This window comes from Amblyomma mixtum, chromosome 7 (assembly GCF_055824585.1).
Source record: "Amblyomma mixtum isolate Tamu chromosome 7, ASM5582458v1, whole genome shotgun sequence".
Classification (NCBI taxonomy): domain Eukaryota; kingdom Metazoa; phylum Arthropoda; class Arachnida; order Ixodida; family Ixodidae; genus Amblyomma; species Amblyomma mixtum.
Window position 1 is genome coordinate 108,025,159 of NC_143018.1, and position 20,617 is coordinate 108,045,775.

At 49.3% G+C, this 20,617-nt stretch overlaps 1 protein-coding gene across 1 annotated transcript in view; it reads right to left on the reverse strand.

The window, feature by feature from the left end:
- Nucleotides 1–20,617, reverse strand: part of LOC149337152 (inhibitor of nuclear factor kappa-B kinase subunit epsilon-like) — an 85,924-nt gene that overhangs the window by 25,980 nt on the left and 39,327 nt on the right. Inside the window, exons 11-15 of the mRNA XM_089553355.1 lie at nucleotides 17,457–17,638; nucleotides 13,067–13,168; nucleotides 8,735–8,843; nucleotides 6,545–6,669; nucleotides 2,429–2,505 (exon numbers count right to left, since the gene is read on the reverse strand). Coding sequence (XP_089409481.1) covers nucleotides 2,429–2,505; nucleotides 6,545–6,669; nucleotides 8,735–8,843; nucleotides 13,067–13,168; nucleotides 17,457–17,638 — 595 coding nt within the window. The remainder of the gene's footprint in view (nucleotides 1–2,428; nucleotides 2,506–6,544; nucleotides 6,670–8,734; nucleotides 8,844–13,066; nucleotides 13,169–17,456; nucleotides 17,639–20,617) is intronic.

The following is a 20,617-nucleotide window of genomic DNA, read 5'->3' on the forward strand; positions in this document are numbered from 1 at the left end:
AAATTTAATGTCATTCGAACCTAATGGCAGCATTCGATGCATCAAATGTCATTCGGTCTCTTTCGGTGCTACACGGAAAAAAATAATGTCATTCGAAAATGATGGCATCGACGATCAGTGAAAAAAAACATAGTCGAACTGAACGATATCAGCACGCATAAAATATGTTTAAAATTGTTGTGCAGTGTTTCAAAAGCGGGTGAGAACATTTGTGTGCCGTATTATAAGCATAAAATATCATTTCCGGCCAATCTGCACCGCTTTAGCCATCAAAAGCCAAGCCAAGTACAAAGTCAACTACAAATCCGATAAATGTAAACAAACAAAATGGCTGGCATGGTGGCGCGCGGACACGCGCGGAGCTTGGAAATGTCTTCCAAAAGGTGAACTGCTCAGTTACGTCTTTAAGTACCTTCGAGCCTAACGAACATGGCACGCCAACCAACAAGAATCACGCATCCCAAAATGACCGACGGTCGCGGGAAAGACGCTGCTTCAAGCTCGGCCGCTGCGGTAGGCTGCTGAGACCGAGAGTAACAGCTATACACGACAGCCTCTAGTGTGAACAGATTCACACAAACATTAACTTTTTTTAGCAGAACTAAATAAATGCACTTTCTAGGTTTGGCAGTGGGCACATTATTTTTTTCGTGTCGCTTGTTCCTGCTGCGTATCTGGTGTCTAGAGTATGCATTCGGTTTGAGACGAATGCGAATGAGTTCCCCCAACTCATTCAATGGCGAATGTCATTCGAACCTAATGACATTACATGTTCCCGTGTAGCAGTCGATTAATGACATTAGGAGCTAATGTCATTCGATTCGAATGACATTAGATTTGCTAGTGTGACAGGGGTATAACACTGCCCCGATTCTATAGCAGCTGACTTAGTACATATCTTGTAAGCAGCAGAAAAACAACTGAAGTGACTGACTTCCTGGACAAGCCAAAGATGATTGGATACCATGGTCAAATCTTCTTCACGACAAGGAAATAGTTTTTGAACCCACTATCCTGCACTTGGCCAGTGAATCCAATTCTTCTCTTCCATTATGTTGACTGAGCAGGCTAAATTTCACCAAAATTCTGATATGGTAAATTGATTCACCAATGACCTTTGACCTCAGCCTTCTTATAGCATGACATTATGTGGCAGTTTCCCTTGTTTATAGCCCACTGCAGGACAGCAAAGGCATTGCACTGGAGAGAGCTGCAACCGTAAACACGCAACCCATCGTGGACTAAGTAAAGGCCACTACAGCACCACGGCTCCTGTCCTCCAGGCTGACTGTTCCAACACTTATCGCCTGCTACCCTTGCTCTGAAGGCCTTCAAGAATTCGGACACGACACTCTCAACACGCCAAACCCTTTCTGCAAGCAAAATGCTTACAGCTGTCGCAGGTAAAAAAAAAAAAAAAGAACCATCCGGATGCTAAGTTACCGGGTGGAATGTGATGGCATTCGATTCCACATTCCCCACAGTTTCTGTTGCGACGTGTTTTTTGAGTCGGTGTCTTTGCAATTATCGGTTCGCTGACCGCGCTATCTGGATTGCCAGCTGCAACAGCAGGTATCCGCTATGCTGCGATGATGTCGACATTTGCATATAGCTGCACAATTTTTTTTCAGATTTTTGATTTCGATTCCCTATCTAGGTTGCCGTCAAGAAACTAGGCTGTGCACAGCCCGGTCAGCAGGCTTCAATGACGTCACAAAGGTCACGTGACGACTTTCAACCAATTGCTGATTTAACTGCCACTCTCCACAGTGGGCTGGTTGTGATAACGTCACAAGGTCACACAACCTCTTATTTCATTTCATTTATTTTCGCCTGAGGGCATTACATAAGGGGGAGGCCAATTAACATGATGTATATTTCTTGAACGTGGAAAAAGGTGAAGAGAAAGATATAAAATACAACAAAGGAAAGCAAAAGCAAGAAAAGAAAGATACAGTAAAAAATGCAGAAATACATCTAAGTGAAATAGAGAAACAAAAAATTACACTAAGGCACAGAAATGCAACTAAACGAAGTAACAAAAGAATACAAAGGGGGCAGTCTATTCAGGATGGCTCAGCTTACTACGGAATCGACTTCTATCTGTGCGTTCGGCTATGTTTTCAGGTAAGGAATTCCATAAGACTACTGCAAGAGGGAAAAATGAGCTACTCATTGCACGGGTGCGGGTGGAAATTCGTGCTAGAGACTGGCTGTGGCTCAAACGGCAAGATCCTCTTAGTGGTGTTGTTAGTAGCTCATGTCTGGACCGTGGGTCCAGACCAGTCTCGACCAGTGAGTGAATCTCACGGCACCGGACACAGGCGGGGTTATGGTGCGATGCCAATGCTATTGCATTTAATAACGGCCAAACGCCATTGCAGTTCAGGGTCCACAAGTGGGGAGAAGCGAGGTGAGCCCCACTCACCCCTGGCTGCCTTGTCCCTTGCCAGGACCTGCCAGCTCTCGCGGATCTTCTGCACGTACGTCGCAGCCGTCTCGGAGCTGGACAGGACAGGAGAAGGGAAACGAAACCCACGTGAATCAGACACCATGCATAATAATGAGACTACCGTAAAAACCCGCGTATAATACGAACCCGAATATAATATGGGGCTAAGTTTTAGAGACTCGAAATGGGAAAAAAAGTTTCACCCGCGTATAATACGAGTAACACAAGCTCATAGAAGACATTTATTCAAATCGCATCCCACACTTCACTTCAATTACTTTGTTCTTCAGTAGCGCTTTCTTCGGACATTTCTTTGTCCGACAAATCATCCCAAATGTACTCATCTTCCGTGCCATCGAGGGCGTTTGAGATGCCGCACTTCTTAAGCCTGCTTCAGCCGCCCGGTTGGCGTCACTGCAGGCTCACCTGAGCGCATCCACTCTGCGTAGCACCGCCTGACTGCGTCCTTGAACGGTTTGTTTACACAACCATCAAACGGCCGCGAAAGCTTTGTCGCGTTCCGCTGCACGCGAAAAGGGCATCTTTCTGTTGTGGCCATCCACGAATGCTTACTTCGACGACACCAAACTGCCTCCCGGCCGCACCGTTGCCGATGTTCTCCGCAGCCAAAATCGCTTGAAAGTAGCCGAGTACTGTTTTCAAGACCGTGACATCGTGCTCTCTAAAACAATATCCACTTCACGAAGCGTGCCTTACATGCGAGCACGTGCGTTGTCAACAGGCGCACCCAACGGATCAACAAAGAAATGACGTCGTGACGTCGTTTGTCGAGAGTAACGAAGCCAAGCCGTAGCCACGCGCCAATAGCGAAGCCAAGCCGTAGCCACGTCGCAAAAACGAAACCAAAACTTCGAGCAACTTCGAAAATTTTTGTTCGGATCCGTAAATAGTACGAGGCGGAAATTTAGGACGCCAATTATGGGAAAAAAACCTCGTATTATACGTGGGTTTTTACGGTAACTCTTCCACTGCCCTTCCAGGAGTAACGACATCAAATTTTTGGTTGCGTGTTCTTCCTCCGTAGTGATGTGCAAGACATACAAATCACCACGTGGAATCCACTTGTGCTGAGTAAAAGATATCGTTGGTGAATCTCTCCTCTCATGAGGCTTCAATATCAGCAGCCAAACAGTGGCTGTGGCATCACACGAGTCATACAAAAGCAACAACATCTGGTGCTTTTTCAATTCTTATCATTCCAGCTCTTCAGTTAGGTTGGCACAAGGGTTGGAGTGAATAAAAACAACAAAGCAGCGGTTATACTGCAGTTTAAGGGGGGACAAGGGTCTTCAAACTAATTTTGTTATCTATAGCTAGAATCTCATGAAATTTCGCACACAGATGCGTTTTTCTCTTCTGATTCCAATCATGTAATCATAAGTGAGCTGGTACAAAGTCTAGAATGTAATTAGGTAATTTCTTACGCAGCTTTAATGAACTTTCTCATTTCATTCTGTTGCTCTTAATTACGCTCGTTTTTCTCTCGTCCTGATATACTATGTCGAGAATAAAAGGTCGCAGTATTTGACACTGCAACTCGTTAAGCTAATTGTAAACCCCATAAACCAACCAACCAACCAACCAAATTGCTATTAATACATGGCCTAAGCAAAAAAAGTAAGAATGTCATCAGGTATGAGAATTCTCTGGCTATCAATTCATGTACAGTGGAACCTCGATTATACGACGTTCAGGGGACCGCGCGAAACCGTCGTATAATCGAAAATCAAAGAATGCGGCCAGTGGCGCTCGGCCTTGCGCCGAAAACTGTTGACCGGCTTCAAGCCCGCGGCAAGTACGCCAATCAGATTAAAAAAGACAAAACCCAGCATTTGTTTGAAACAGATTTGCAAAAAAATCTTTATTACCGTTTAAAAAAAATCGGTAATTTTTTTTTTGCACCTTTGCCCAACCTCGGCGCATCAACTTTCTTTCAAGGGCTGCCACGTCCGGCAGTAGGTCGCCAACATCGTCGCGCACGCAAGCAAAGCGCCGGATGTTGTCGACGCTCTGCAACACGTCCCCATAACTAGGAATGGGAGCGCAAACCTCTGCATCGTTGTCCACTTCCTCTTCGTCGGAAGTTTTATCGTGGGGCACAAGCATCCATTACTTCCATTACAAAAAGCGCCGTGGACGCCGCTGTCCTCGCTTGGGCGAGCGCGGCCTCGCCCGCTTATCTGTTTTTTCATCAGCGTCGTCGGCTCCTGCGGACGCATCTGTTGCTGCGACCGACGAGCGTCTTAAGCACGACCCACATGGAGCGGTTTTCTCGCGGAAAACCTGCGTACGGCCGCCCGGCGGCGGCCGCTTGGCCGGCGGCGGCCGCTTGGCCGTCGGCGGCCGTTCGCCGCCGACCAAGCAGTGCTAGATACGTTCGCCCGGCGGTCAGCCGCTCACCGGAAGCGGCGAATGCGAGCTGTCAGCGCGGACCAATGAGGGCGCTCTCTTCCCGCATCTAGCTTCCGCCCGCGCGCGGCGACAAACATGGCGGCGCCTTTCGAAGCCGGACCCCTCGCTTTGGACTGAATTCTCGTTGTTGCTGCCTTTTTCACTGCTTTCACTGGCCGTAAATGGAGCACCGGTCTTTCGCTTCGTCTCGCCTTGCCTTTAATAAAACTTATAAGTGATAAATTTGCTTTATTTTTTTATTTAGAGTGACGATTCTCCCACTTCTAGGCTTAAGAGGAGAACCGGTTTGTTTACAGTAATGGTTCCTGTCCCGAGAACCAGATGGCGCTACTATAGGCTGAGTCTATTTTTGCGTCTCTGCTAGCAGCAGCTGCCGGTGGCTCGGCGCGCCGGTGAAACCGAGCGGGGGTGGAGTGGAGAGGGGAGATAGCATACGCTGAACTAAAAAGTGAGAATGCGCCCTCCAATAAACAATGGCTTTAGAGTAAGCTTCCAAATCTTTTTTTTTGTTTTTGTCGGCAGCGGTTTGGCGGCAGCCGCCCGTTTTCCGCCTCTTGTGGTGCGGCACAGCGGTGGTGCGTCCGCGTTCCGCCGCGCCGCTCAAAATCCGCAGCGCAAGTTCGCTCCATGTGGGTCGCCCTTTATCTTTTCTCTTTATCTTTCCTCTGATCTTTTAACTCTCCTCGGCAGCGGTGGTGGCTTGGCTCACGCCAGTAGGCGGGCCCGTGCGCTTTCCTTTTCATCCTTCTCTCAGTCGCAACAACACGCAGGCCGCGCCTCCTTGGGACTCCGACTGCACAGGCTCGACGAAAAAGAGAGCAAGTGCACTTGGCGGCCTCGGCAACGCTCTCTTCCGCGCAAAAACGGGGGTGCTTAGATTCGCATGCAAAGTTTTTTTTTTTTTTTTTTTCAGAAATTTTTTCCCGAAAATAGGGGGGGGGGTGCTTAGAATCGCGAAAATACGGCACATCCCGGCCTGCGTTTGCTGACGACCTTTTTTGGCGGACGGTACGAGCCAGCCGTCGTACGAAGCGGGGTCCTTCTAAAATTTGCGTCGTATAACTGAGGTTTTTAATGCATTGTCTCTACTATGGGGGTTTTGCCGGGACCGCACAAATTCGTCGTAAAATGCGGGTCGTCGCATGACCGGGGGACGTATAATCAAGGTTCCACTGTAATTAAAAGCAACAAAATGCAATGAGAAAGTTCATTAAAGCTAAGCAAAAAATTACCTAATTCAAGATAACTTTTGATCTAAGAGTGCCAGCTCAATTATGGCTACATTTCTGGAATCAGTAGAGAAAAACACATCGGTGTGTAAAATTTCATGAGATTCTACCCATAAATAAAGAGATCAGTCTTAAGACCCTCGTCCCCCCTTAAGGCCTCGTACAACCTGAACTAAGCTTCGATGTCATTGCCATCATTTGGACAACACCAGAACACGAAAGAAAGAATTTGATCAATAATCCTTCATTTGGCATGGTCAAGTTCTGCGTGGTTTCGCATGAGCACTGCTGTCTTACGTACCAATGCAAAAGAAGGAAGCAGGCGACCAAACATTCGGTGCCGATACACTTCGAACTGTTGCACACACTTTTTCCGACGCTGGTGAAAGGGGGAAAAAAAAGAGAGAGAGAGAGAGGGGTGCACACCCACCACCCCTGCAGGTGGGGCAGGTCGGAGCACAGGGCCTCCCACTTCTGCCGCAGGGGTCGGTTCCTGAGCACCCGCTGCTCCAGGTGGCCCAAGTCCGCCGACAGCTTGGACAGCTGCTCCGTGATCTGCATTGGGAACCGACAGTTAGTGGTGCAGCTAGGACAGGAGAACAACGACAGCACTAGAGGTCCAATTAAGCACTGTTCGTAAACAGGGCACTATGTGCTACTGCCAGATACAGCTGAATTTCACCATAAAGAAACTCACGGGGTCTCATGGAAAATCTGTTAAGACTCCTACTTTCTAAACAAAACAAAAAGGGGGGTTTGTGACGGTTCCCCACTACAGCTCGAAATACTGCACAAGTCCGAATTATTGGAGTCCCGAAAATTGGTCTGCTACCGTGCTTGTATTTTTACACACCCCTATAGCAATAATCTACGAATGACATTTTTCCCTCCATAGCACCGAGACACAGCAAATGCCATTCGATACACTGTACCTCATTCACTCTGAGCAATACCGTATAAACGCGTGTAAGGGCCGCACTTTTTTTCCGAATTCGAGGGCCAATTTTCGGGGTGCGGCCCATGCACGCGATGTACGAAAAAAATTATTATTTTTTTAAAGTAAAAACACACCAATCAGGGAATGGGCGGTGTAAGGGATCGGTAGTGTACGCGGGGTCATCGGAACACGGCTGGGGGCGCTCAAAGCGAAGCGTCTCCTATTTGGAACGCGGCCGCTCTTGAACGCGCCAAGAAGTACGGGTGTCCACCCCGCCCCGCGGTACTGATTCGCGCACGTGCTGGCACAAATGTCTATTTGTGTTTGTTTTTATTTTGTGGTGGAGAGAGTGCTCTACCTTACGGAAGCTGGAGGGCTGGCCATGCCCTGGATGAACCAATGATGTTAAGACCGCAACATCATTGGAAGCTACAGAATGTGGGCCGGGCCTTTAGGGCTTTAAAACTGGACCCCAGAGCCGGAAGCGGGGTTCTGCGCTAAGGTCAGGTGCTATGCGTCTTCGGCTATGCCGAGTAGGGGCCTCCCCTAGTGTTAGCCAGTTCCGCCTTTTTGTTGTTGTGTATCTCTTTGCCGTTTAATGTCTCTAGTGTCTTAAGTTGTATCTAATGTAAATATCTATACATAAACTTCAAGTATTCGCCTTGTCCCTGCATCTCTACTCATCGAGAGACCGTCTCTGACGGGGCACCCCTGGTGCGAAGACCAAGCTTCAGTCTTCGAGTTAGATAAACCGTCTCTGGCGGGGCACCTCTGGTGCAAGGAACGAAGAACCTGAAATTTACTGGCGGCATTTATTTTACGTCCAATCGTCACTCACGGAGTATTTCGACTCTAGCGGGTGCTGTGCTCTGGTGCGCGCTCATCCCACAAGAAGCCATGCAGTATGTCCGCTGTCAACGCGTAGCTGTTGTTCCGCACTTCCATCACATAGAGGAGCAGCTCTTCTTCCAGTTCGGGAAACTCGCACGGCTTGCCTCGGAAAGCACGCTTTTTGCAGCTTGTGTTTCTCAATGCATCTTTTTGGTTGCAGCACCATCGGGCGCACTTCTCGGCCACGTCGAATTCACTGTCCGCCACACGCTTACCACGTTCAAGAGCTAACTCCCAGCCATGTAGCTGTTAAGGTGCTTGCCCATCGTGCTAAAACTGCATTACTCGTGGCAGCACGCGAAAGCCACAACCACCAAAACTACGTGAGCGCGCTAACACGCCACAAAAGGGTGGAGCTGGCGATACTGATGCCGATCTGGATAGCGAGAAGTCGCGGCGGAGAAAAAAACTGACGATAATGATGATGACTGCGGCCTTGGGCGCCATCCATGGACTGTTTTTGGAAGCTCTTGTGCGCGTGCTTGGCCTCCGCGATCGAGCGCACCGTTGTTCGCAGCCGGAGCTGATTGCGGAGGCCACAGTGCGTGCATTTGGAAGGCTATTCTTGCCTAGGTCATGGAAAGTTTGGGTGCGGCCCTTACATGGAGTTTTTTTTTTTTAAACAGTTCCTTTGGGAAAACGGGGCGCGGCCCATACACGGGTGCAGCCCGTACACGCGTTTATACGGTATCTAATCCTCCAGTGCAAGAGTGGTAGTATGAGCCTGTAAGCACTGATGGTGCATGAAACAGGTTGCTCTATGGGAGAGATGTTAGCATGCACGGCACTCACGGCAGCCTGGCTTTTCTGCTTGTCCGACAGAGTCCGCGCCAACCCCTGTAGTTCAGTCGGCTGCGCCTGTGGCTCGACAAGTTCCACCATGCCGGAGAGGTTGGACTGGCTGCAAGGGCGAGAGAAAGCCAACCACACTTTCGTTACGTCTCGAGCCAGGCCTCCCTGCATCAAACTTTGAAAAAAATTCATCTGGTCTTGCACACATGCATGCACACACTCAAGAAAAAAAACAGCGCGCTTTGCGTACGTGCAACTAGATCAAATACCAAACAATTACAGCCTCTGTAATGCCAAGAACGCTGAGAGCACAGTCCATGACATAGACAAAAAGAAAACAAAGAAGAAAATGGAAGAGTGCTTTACATTTCGTCCAACACAAATGCCACTCGTGTTATAATGGCAAGAGTTCACAGTCACTCACTCATCATCTTCTACACCCCACCTCCAGCACCACGAGCACATGCAAGCTCTGCTGCCTGTTCGAAATGACCGCAGCACGGCCAAATTGCTACCAATTAAAGGGAATACCATGGTAGAATACCATGGTGTATTCCACCATGTGATCACGTCTCATTAAAATATAGTAAAAGCTCGTTGATTCGACCCCCGTTAATTCGGAAAATCGAATAATTCGACGCGCACGCGAGGTGCCGACAATTACCGTATTTACTCGCATAATAGGCGCACTTTTTTCCAGAAAATCCGGCTCAAAGTTCGGGGTGCGCCTATTACGCGGGGTAAAATTTCCGGAAATTTTTCGACTCGCAAAATTGAACACGTGTACGGGCCGCACCCCGTTTTCGCGAAATGTTAAAAAAAAAAAAAAAGTCCGTGTAAGGGCCGCACCGAAACTTTCGGAATGCACGCGCCGAGGCCTCCGCGATCGGCTCCGGCTGCGCGCAACGGGCGCTTGATCGCTGAGGCCACACACGCGCACAGGAGCTTCCAGACGCCGCCCACGACAGGCGCCCAAGGCCAAGCTTATCATCATCATCGTTTTCCTCCGCCGCGAGCTTTCGCTATCTAATCGCCATCAGCATCTCCAGCTCGTTTTTTTTGTTGTTGTTGTTGTTGTTGCTGCCAAGTGCCGGGATTTGCGGTAGCACGATAGTTATCGTGGTTTATGGCTTTGCCGCGGAGCGTTGATGTTTTAGCTCGACGGGCAAGCACCTTAACAGCTACACGGCTGGTAGGTCGGAAAATACGACGTGGCCGAGAAGTGCGGCAGTTGCGACTGAGGCGTCCCTAAATTTTCGTACGCGACTCCAAGCGCCGAGGTTTTCGTGGGCTTAAGTCAGGAACGTTTCCGGCTGGAGATGAAGCTTTCCAAACAGACGTTTAAAGTGAGCATCCCTGAAAACTGTGTGCGGCTGTTCTATGCGATGTCGTTGTACGTGCTGTGGGTCCACAGCAGCTGCGACGGCAGCAGCACTAGTAGGGACTAGTAGTCAGTTCAGCAAAAACTTTGTTAAAATAAAGATTGGGAAGCGGGGGGTGGCGAGGCGTCGGCTTGCAATCGTGTAAATACAGTACTGATCACAGTGCCAAGTTCGGGGTGCGCCTATTATGCGAGCGCGCCTATTACGCGAGTAAATACGGTATACATAGGAGTTTATGGGGCGAAACTCTCGTTAATTCGAACAAATTTTGCCGTGCGTCGGTTAATTCGACTTCACTCCGCAGCCCGCCAAGCCGGTGTGCCGAGAGCAAAAAGAAAAAAAACACTGCCACGAGCGGAGCCACTGTACGGCTGGTAGGCCATCCGTATGGTCATCGTCACCAGCAGCGTGAGAGAGGGCGAGGGAAGCGAGGTTAGCGGCGGCCGAAGCGACCAGCGTCTTTCTTTGTGCTATGCTGTGTCGCAGCAGTCGTGTTGGTGTCGTCCGCTTAACCCTATCGACAGCAAGTTTCGTTTTGGCGTGTGTTGTCATTTCTGTGTGTTCTTGCTGCTACGATCGCGGTTATTTAACCGTAAGGCAGAGCCTTTTTTTGGTAACTGTGTGCTTTGCCAGTGTGTTTGCTGCGCTGCTTTCGAGTGGGTAGCGCGCCTCGCCTTTGTGTCCTGTCAGCTGACAGAGGATGAAATAATTGAAGAAGTGACAGGCGCTGCCAACGACAATTCGTCAGAAGGTGACGATTGTGAGCAGTTGCCCCAAATGCCGAATTGCACAGTGAAAGAAGCCGCAGAAGCCTTGTCCGTGCGGGAGGACTTCTGTGAACAAATCCCTGACGGTGTGTGTGCCGCGGAGCACCTGGCAGCTGTCAGAGCTATCGTAGTCGCTCAAGTTCGCCGAAAAAGCAGACGACGAAAACAGATTTCTTTGCCAAATAAAGGTACGTCCTGTTGCGGAAAACGTTGTTTTTTGTTGTTCATTCGATATTTCGACATTCGGATAATTCGACCATTTTTCGCGGTCCCGTCAGTGTCAAATTAACGGGATTTTACTGTACTATTGACCAGTTATGTGGACAGTTTTTTTTTTTCATGACCGTACATAAAAACAGCCCATGCACCAACTGAAAAGTTCTCGGCAAAAATTTTCCACAGCCTTTTACAAAAACCACTGCAGAACACGTGCCTTAGACCGCAAATTTTCCGCTGCACTGAAAAAAATTGGTTCTTAAAATTCAGCTGTCAGTCCCTTTATCGAGAATTTCACATCAGCACAGTATACAGTGCAGTCCACTTATAACGATATCGAAAAATCCGGAAAAAACGATCGTTATAACCGATCATCGCTATATCTGGACTGCAATAAAAATGGCTGCCAAACTTACCTTTGTAGCTCCTAGTTTTACACTTGCGCTGAAGAACAGTAATTGCAGAACGTACGATTTGTGAAACAACGCGTTTATTCGTCACGTTTTACAAGCACCTCAAGCGTTAGGTGCGCTAAAGTAATTTGATATGGGCACTTGCTTGCATGGCAGTTGCAGTTTCACTACTGCAGTGTGCATAGCATCCAGCTGCTGCGCGTACACTGGTGGCAACCCTTTCGCGTGCATAAAGTCGATCAGGGATTCCGTCTTGAACAGCGCACTTTGCGTAGTCATCGGTATCGAAGGCGGGCCAGTGTCAATTTCGTCGTCGCTGTCGCTGCTGCTGTCGCACAACGCCGCACTCTGCCGTGACAACACATTCTCGGCGATCGCCTCGTCGGTGATCTCCTCGCAGAACGTAGCAGCACTATCTGCACTTAGGAACTCCTCCATGGACGTACCACTCACTTCGTCGACATTTGTGGCGTGCTCCCAGAGCTCAGTAATGTCCGCAGCTTCCACCGTGCCAGTTTCCACATCAGGGGGGGGTTTCGTCCTGGCGCACAAAGCCCGCCTTCTTGAAGCAGTTTCTTATGGTGGAGGCCTTAACCTCGTACCATGCGCCATAAATGAAGCGCACAGCCTTCAACAAGTTGATCTTCAAGTCCGCGGCCTGCCCTGACGTGCCAGAAACACGATCGATTGCTAAAATTAGCCACTCCAGCACGCGTCGCCGATACAATGCTTTGAAATAGGCGATCACGCCGGCATCCAACGGCTGCAGGCACTGCGCTTGTTCCCCTCTCGTACAGGCGCGCAAGGGGCGCCCCGCTTCGTTTTTTTCCCCCTCTCTCTTTCCCATCGCCTTCCGTAGCGTAGGCGATGCGGCCGACGTGCGGACGCATGGAGCAACTCGCGCTATCTTGCGGCGCTTATGCCAACTCGCGATGCTCGCTTGGGGCCGCCGCGATCTGCTCCGGCGGCGGCGCGTGCTGCGATCGCGGAGGCCACGGCTCGCACTCCGTGGCTTTCGTCATGGCTTTCGTAATCGGTGCGCAAGGAAAAAATGGCGGCAGGCACGGCGAACTCGCGTATCTGAAGTTTTCGCCCGATCTCGGCATCGTTCAAGGGAATTTTGCACCGTGAATGTCACGCTCAGCATGGAAAACGATGTCCAGAAGGCAAAATTCTGATCGTTATATCCGATATTCGGTCACGGACATATCGTTATATATGGTTTTTTTTTTCCATAGCCTCAATGCTTAAGTTGATACTCTTAAGTCAACTTATTGTTATAACCGATATATCGTTATATGTGGTATCGTTATAAGTGGACTGCACTGTAGTAGATTGTTTGACTGGACTGGATGGAGTGTCTGAATTGTCCAGTTTTCGAAATTAATGGGCATCAAATTAGAGATTCTATTGTAATGTGAGGCACCAAGAGCCCAACTAACTGAAAAGCCATACCTGACAAAAAAAAAGAAGAAAAAAGCCACAGATGAACACCTACGAGAACTGAACATCACAATGTGCTCAGGAGACTGGACAATAGCACCAAGAGCTCACCTGGACGCAAGTATCCTCAGCAGCTGGTCCAGCAAGCTGTTGGTGGACTTGGCTTGGCTTAACTTGGCCAGCTGTTTCTCAGTCAGCTCTTCCAGCACGCAGCTGCAGTAAACAAATGACATCCTCAGCAGAGTCTAAAAAGACAGCACTCAAAGACTGCAGCAATATTGCATGTTTAAATTCAATGATGCAATTTGCTGCCACATTCAAAAGCAATTCAAAAAACCCTGACACACTGAGCCACATCACCCCTCCCAGCATCAAAGCTGGATCATTCTTGTGTTATCGTCTTAAATATTTACTCTTTTGCAATACAGTCACAGTCGCTGACTGATTCTGCGAACTTGGTAAGGCTTGAAAATGCTCTGGATAATCGAACAGCTCTAAATATGTGCAACCATCCATAAAACCACAGACACTTACATTTTAGTTGCATGTTACCTTCCTTCAAATATGTGCTATACACTACAGTATATGGTTCACCACGTGGTATTTGCTTGAGACCACTGAGCACTTTATAATTGAATTTCTTCTTGATGAAGTTTCACTACGACTTCATCAGTCGAACAACGGCTGCGATGTGGTAAGGAGTGTCTAGGCCGTGCGTTGCACGAAAAAAACTGTGGTATATCACCGATATAGTTTTAATTCACTATAATACTTAGGCCTGCCTGCTTCAAGAACAGGAATGACAAACGGTGCATCAGGAGTTATTTACCGCTTTTTTTTTTCATGCGTCATATGACCTAAACACTCCCAATGCGTCAAAGACATCTTTCGGTTGATGAAACTGAAACAGCATCAAGAAGAGATTAAAAATTATTAAGTGCTCATAGGTGAACACCATATGGTGAACCATGCATTCACATCATTTGAAAGAAGAAAACATGCAATCAAAATTATGTGTTCATGGTCCTTAAAAAAAAAAAAAAAAACATTCTACCAAGCTATAACTGGCTTGAAGAAAATTTAAAAATCGATAGTCTGAACATTTTTCCGGTCCCCTGAAGTTCGAATTAACAAGCTTTTACAGGCATTAGCACAATCGAATCCCTCCGGGTGCTTACTGTCAATAAATGCTCTAAATTAACACTTCTTTTTGGGCAAGTTGGTTCATATTTGCAAACTTTAAAAGGGCGCAAACACACACGACCACAAAGAACAAGAGACGGCGCTTGTGTATCGTCTCTTGTTCTTTGTGGTCGTGTGTGTTTGCGCCCTTTTAAAGTTTTCAAATGCTCTAAAGTTTGCGTCTTTTCTTTTTTTCAGCACAACCCTGTTATAACAGTTATCGGTTATAACAATGGCATTTCCATGGCACTTCAGTATTGTTATAGGAGGTATTCACATGACGTCATCCGCAAGGGGCACTAGCGGCCGGCGCGGCATTCGCCATGTTGGTGGTCGCGCGCATCCGCCGCGGCGTTTGAATAGCTTTTGATGAGTGAAATATGAGTGTGCTTCGCGTCTCGCCGCAGATAATTTCTGTCCGACCCGTAACACCGCGTGACTGAGTGAATATTCCGTGAACTGCGCGAAGCAGAAAAGAGCGGGCACGCTTAAAATGTTCCAGTTTGTGAAAAGGTCGATCCGTAGGAAAGTGGAGGCACCGGCACAATGTGCGACGTACAGGACTGCTGCCGCGCATTGAATTCACCGGTATCGAGGCCCACCTTGTGCAAGTTTGCTGGCAGGCCAAGGAATTAAAGCATACAAACCTACGAGAGGGTGCAATTACTTGAACAGCGGGTGAGTCCAACAGCCGTGCAAGAGGTGAGTAATTCGAAGGGTCTGTTCGCTTAGCTGCAGCTCAACTTGTTACCTCTGTCTGCTGAAAGTGACGTGTTACTACTGAATCTGGCGGAATGGCTGCACACTGCGTTGCTGCGAAATGGCTAGACGTCTTGTGCATTCGAAGCAGCGCTACGTAGCTACAATCCAAAGTGCAAAACATTCTCGCTAAGTCTACTGTTCCCGCTGCGAGTGCATAATTTGACCGTTCTGTCGTGTAAATAAAGAAGCTATGACGCTTTACCTCTCTGCTGAAACACCGCCTGAGAAGCTTCAGCAGTGCGCGGACTACAGCCGCTGGAAACATGAGTTTCTGCGGCGCCAGTTTCAGAATTTCGGCAAGTAATCGTGCTGTTTATCCACGATGTGCCCTGCATGGCTACCTGACAGTTATCAACTGATATTAAAAGCTGCAAGTCGTGTACATTCTTGCGCGCGTGCAGTGCAGCCAGCCAGTTTTGCTGCCGAGCTGAGATATCACGGCACAGAAGCCGCAAACTTCATGCACAATAAGCGTTCCACAAATAGAAGTGGTCGCTGACGCATTTAACAACATGTAAATATGTTACAGATCGCTAACAGTGCAGGTTGGGTACCTGAAGGGGTATCGTGACACTGCGCGAGCTGGTGGGAAACGACCGCAAACATGGCGCGTTTGCTGCGACGATGCTCGTGCTGTCTGGCAAAGCGGCCTCAGTGAATACAGTGGAACCTCGATTATACGACGTTCAGGGGACCACGAATCCGGGTGTCGTATAATCGAAAATCAAAGAATCCCCCCCCCCCCCCCCCCCCGGCCTCTCTTTTCGCGGCGAAATCTCGATGAAACGGGCGCGAGAAAAATTTTATTTAGGAAACATTCAAAAGAAAAATAGCTGCAGACAGTTCTGTGCCGCCAGTGTCGGAAAGCAGCAACACAAAAAGCGCCCTGGACGCCGCTGTCCTCCCTTCGGCGAGGCGAGCACGGCCTCGCCCGCTTATCTGTTTTTTCAGCAGCATCCTGCGAAGCCCGTCTTATCTTTTCTCTTTATCTTTCCTCTGATCTTTTAACTCTCCTCTATCTGCACTTGGCAGCGGTGGTGGCTGGGCTGGAGCCAGTAGGCAGGGGCCCGCGCATCTTATCTTTTCTCTTTATCTTTCCTCTGATCTTTTAACTCTCCTCTATCTGCACTTGGCAGCGGTGGTGGCTTGGCTGGAGCCAGTAGGCAGGGTGGTGGCTTGGCTGGAGCCAGTAGGCAGGGGCCCCTGCAATTTCCTTTTCATCCTTCTCTCAGTCACAACAACAACAACGCGCAGGCCGCGCCTCCTCGGGACTCCGACTGCACAGGCTCGACGAAAAAGAGAGCAAGTGCACTTGGCGGCCTCGGCAACGCTCTCTTCCGCGCAAAAAAGGGGGTGCTTAGATTCGCATGCAAAGTTTTTTTTTTTTCGGAAATCTTTTTCCGAAAATGGGGGGGGGGGGTGGGGGGGGTGCTTAGATTCGGGGGGTGCTTAGAATCGCGAAAATACGGTACATCCCGGCCTGCGTTTGCTGACGACCTTTTTTGACGGACGGTACGAGCCAGCCGTCGTACGAAGCGGGGTCCTTCTAAAATTTGCGTCGTATAACCGAGGTTTTTAATGCATTGTCTCTATGGGGGTCTTGCCGGGACCGCACAAATTCGTCGTAAAATGCGGGTCGTCGCATGACCGGGGGACGTATAATCGAGGTTCCACTGTACCTCCTATAAGTGGGTTTGACCGTTTAAGTAGTGGGGTTAAAAGTCCCAGAGCAACACACAGGATATGCAGGACACCATAGTGTCAGGGCTCTGGATTGATTTAGACCACCTGGGGTCGATTAACGCGCACCAACATCGCACAGGACACGAACACCTCCCCGATTTTGATTCCACTGAAACGAAGCCGCCGCAGCCAGGATTGAACCCGGGTCCTCAGGCTCGGGAGCCAAGCGCCCCAACCCTGGAACCTCCCTGGCAGCGGGTTATGATTACACCTGTTTTTCCATGAAGTGTGCTTTTTCTGTTCCTTTTTCTGTTGTTATCGTTTTTTTTTCTGTGCGCCTCATTCATTACTGTTTTTTCTAATGACGCACCAACCTTTTTTGACAACCATTGCTTTGGATTTTTGCGATGCTACTTGTGTAGGTAACATGCATGTTACTTGCTGCCCTGCAATGTGGGGGCCGAGGGGCATGTCAAGCCACAATTCCTGGCTTTTTTTCCTTCGATCCTCTCCATGTGTACATGGGAAATAAATAAACTGAAACTGAAGCGCCCTTACAGAAAGCAACACTGCACATGCCAGCGTGCCTTGGCTACAAAGCAACCTAGCGTCAAGTACTCCTGAAGTGCTTTGCAACTTCCCAGTGGGCACTGAACCTCCCTCGGACGTCCTGCAGATGTCTACAGGACGTCCAGGGCAGGTTCGGTGCCCATGGGGTTGCTCTGCAGTGTGCAGTACTGCTCATCAATGTGCCCAGTGCACATTGAAACTCCCTTGGACATCTTGCGAACGTTCTGCGGATGTCCACAGGACGTCCAGGGGAGGTTCGGGGTGCCCATGGGGTTGCTCTGCAGTGTGCAGCACTGCTCCTCACCTCAGTGCGTGGGGCGCCCTGGCCAGCTGGCGGTGGCAGCGGCACAGCCGGTCGAGCAGCCGCTGCATGGCGTGGGCCACACTGCAGCAGGTCTTGGCCTGGGAGGCATCGTGCTCCAGGGTGGACGTGGGAGAGGGGAACGCCGGGAACCGGGCTGTCTGGGCACCAGCTCCGGGCTGCACCTGCACAAAGACGAGGGGTGAAGACAAATAAAATAAAATAAAAAGTAAATGGCGACTGTTAGGGAGAAACGCGCAGGTCTTGAAATGATAAAAAATATGAAATTTCTAAAGATGGCACATTCGGGATCAATACACTCTAAAGTTCCTGCCAAAAAAAAATTCTCAAGGTCTAAATTCTACCTTCAACTATTGAAATATCTATATATTTCGCCTACGAAGTCCGGAAATAGCAATTTCAGAGCGAAATGCGACAGGACTTGTTGTATCACACGACCGCCTGTTGTATCACATGACCACGTCCCGATAGCCGCCATCTTTGTTTTGTTTTAAAGCTGGGCCCATTCCCTACTACCTGCTATTACTCACTACTGTGAAGTATCGTACGAACGCATGTACGGGCCGCACCGTTTTCCCGAAGGAAATATATGTACATATAAAAAAAAAAGATCCATGTAAGGGCAACACCGCAACTTTCTATGGCCCATGCGGAAATAACCTTCTAGATGCATGCGCCATGGCCTCCATGATAAGCTCTGGCCGTAAGCAACATTGCGCTTGACCGCAGAGGTTGCGCACACACACAGGACTGTCCAGGTGCCACCCATGATGGCGTCTGAGGCCGCGGCTCATCATCATCATCATCATTATCACCAACTATTTCCATTGCCGTGAGCTCCCGCTATCCATATCGGCATCAGTATCATCAGCTCCAGCTTTTCGTGGCCGTTGTGGCTGTCAAAGGCACGGGAGTTGTGGCTTTCTTCTGCTGCCGCAGAGCGTTGCAATTTTCGCATGATGGGCAAGCTACACGGCTGGGAGTTTGCTCTCGAACGTGGCAAGCGTACGGCGGACAAGAAATTGACATCGCCGAGAAGAGCGCCTGACGATGGCGCAACCAACACAACCAACACAACCAACACAAGCTGCAGAAAGCACACTTTCCGAGGCAAGCCGTGCAAGTTTCCCAAACTGGAAGAAGAGCTGCTCTGCTATGTGATGGAAGTGCGGAACAACGGCTACGCGTTGACAGCAGACATGCTGTGCCACTTCTTGAGGTATGAGCGTGCACCAGCACACAACACCAACTTGGAGTCTGAAGACTCCGCGAGTGACAAGTGAACATAGAATAAATGCGACTCATTCCCTGATCGGTATGTTGTTACTTTAAAAATGAATTTTTTTTTTTCAAGCATACAGTTAAAACTCGATTTAACGAAGTTGAGGGGAGCCGTGAATTATTTCGTTAAATCGAGAACTTCGTTAAATTGAATCAGGCATTTCTTGGGCACATAATTCGGTACTTTCGATTATATGGTATGGCGGCATCCAGAAAGCTACCGCAGCATCATATTTGTGAAGCATAAATGCTCCCAAAATAAAACTGCGGACAGCGGAAACGACCGGCGCCGCAACAAAAAACAACAAAAATTCTTACTCAACAAGAAAGGCCCGAGGGGACTACAAATTTATTTTCCGTCGGTGATCTTTCCCTACGTGCACTTTGTGAGCAACGGCCGCACCGATTTCTCGTAGGTCTGAAGTGCGTCCAGCGCGTCTTCCGTCCCCTCGTGTGCGCCGGCAAAATGTCGCAGCAGATCGAGAGCATCCATCACCTGACTTGGTGTCGGCATGGGAGCTCCGGCACCTGCAGGGTCGTCGGCAGTGTCTTCAGCCGTCACTCCCTCCACGCTTCCTACAAGCTGCAACATATCGGCATCAGTCAAAACTTCCGTTGCGACTGCGTTTGCGTCGGCGTTCACGTAATCTGAGAAACTTATGCCTGTGGGCACTTCATCCACTGAGTGAAGGTGTTCCCAGGCATCTTCATCCTCATGCACGGCGCTCGCGCAGTCCGGACCAGCTTCGGCAGTTTCAGGGCCTAGTGTACCGAAACCGGCAGTCCTGAAGCAGTTGACAATTATCGACGGCCTCAATGCTCTCCAAGCTGCCGCCACCATCTCAACCGCCATAAAAATATCTATTTTCGTCTCGTGCTTCAGCTCCAGGTTGAGGAGAACTCTGTCGACGACTCGACGCTTGTATGCGCACTTCACGCTATTAATAACCCCTTGATCCAAGGGCTGAACCACGGACGTTGAACCACGGGAAGTAGCGGAGCTCCACGCTGGTCAGCTCGACCTCTGCAATGTAGTGGGCCGTGCAGTTATCCAGCAACAGGCACACTTTCCTTTTCTGGCGACACATGTCGCTGTCAAATTCCTTCAGCCATGTAGCGAAAATAGCACGCGACATCCAAGCCTTTGAATTGGCAACGTACTTCACAGGAAGCTTTTTGGTGCCTTTAAAACAGCGCAGCCTCGCACTCTTTCCGATGACAAGCAGGTCTCATTTGTCGGTGCCGTCCATGCTGACGCACAGCAAATGAGTCAGCCTTTGTTTGCTGTGTTTGCCGCCGTGGCAGGCCTGCCCCTTCAGGGCGAGTGTTTTTCTAGGCAGCATTTGGTAGAATAGACCGCTCTCGTCGGCGTTGTAGACGTCGCTGGGGGCATATTTTCCCAGAATGCCGGGCAAGTTTTCAGACTGTCAGTCGCCGACTACAGCCATGCTTACGCTGCTCGCTTCACCGCTGAGCACTTTCCCGACGATGCCGTGTCGTTCTTTGAAGCGCGACAGCCAGCCGGGACTTGCCTTGAACTCGTCGCCCAGCAAGCACGCAAAAGAGCGAGCTTTTTGTTGGAGCAGGTCTCCACTCACGGGAATATTCTTCGCCCGCAAATCCATAAACCAGGCGAAGAGGGCCTCTTCCATTTTGCTTTGAGGAGTGGTCTTCAGCGTTTTTTTGCGCGAGAGATTCCCCGACGAAGTGGCGCGGAGGATGTCATCTTTTCCTTTCAATATTGTGGAGAGAGCACTCGCTGGAATGCCATGTGCTGCAGCCACGTCACATTTCTTCTGTCCACTTGTCACAGCATGAATTATGTCCGCTTTCTCGTCCAGGGTAAGCCTTTTTCGTTTCTT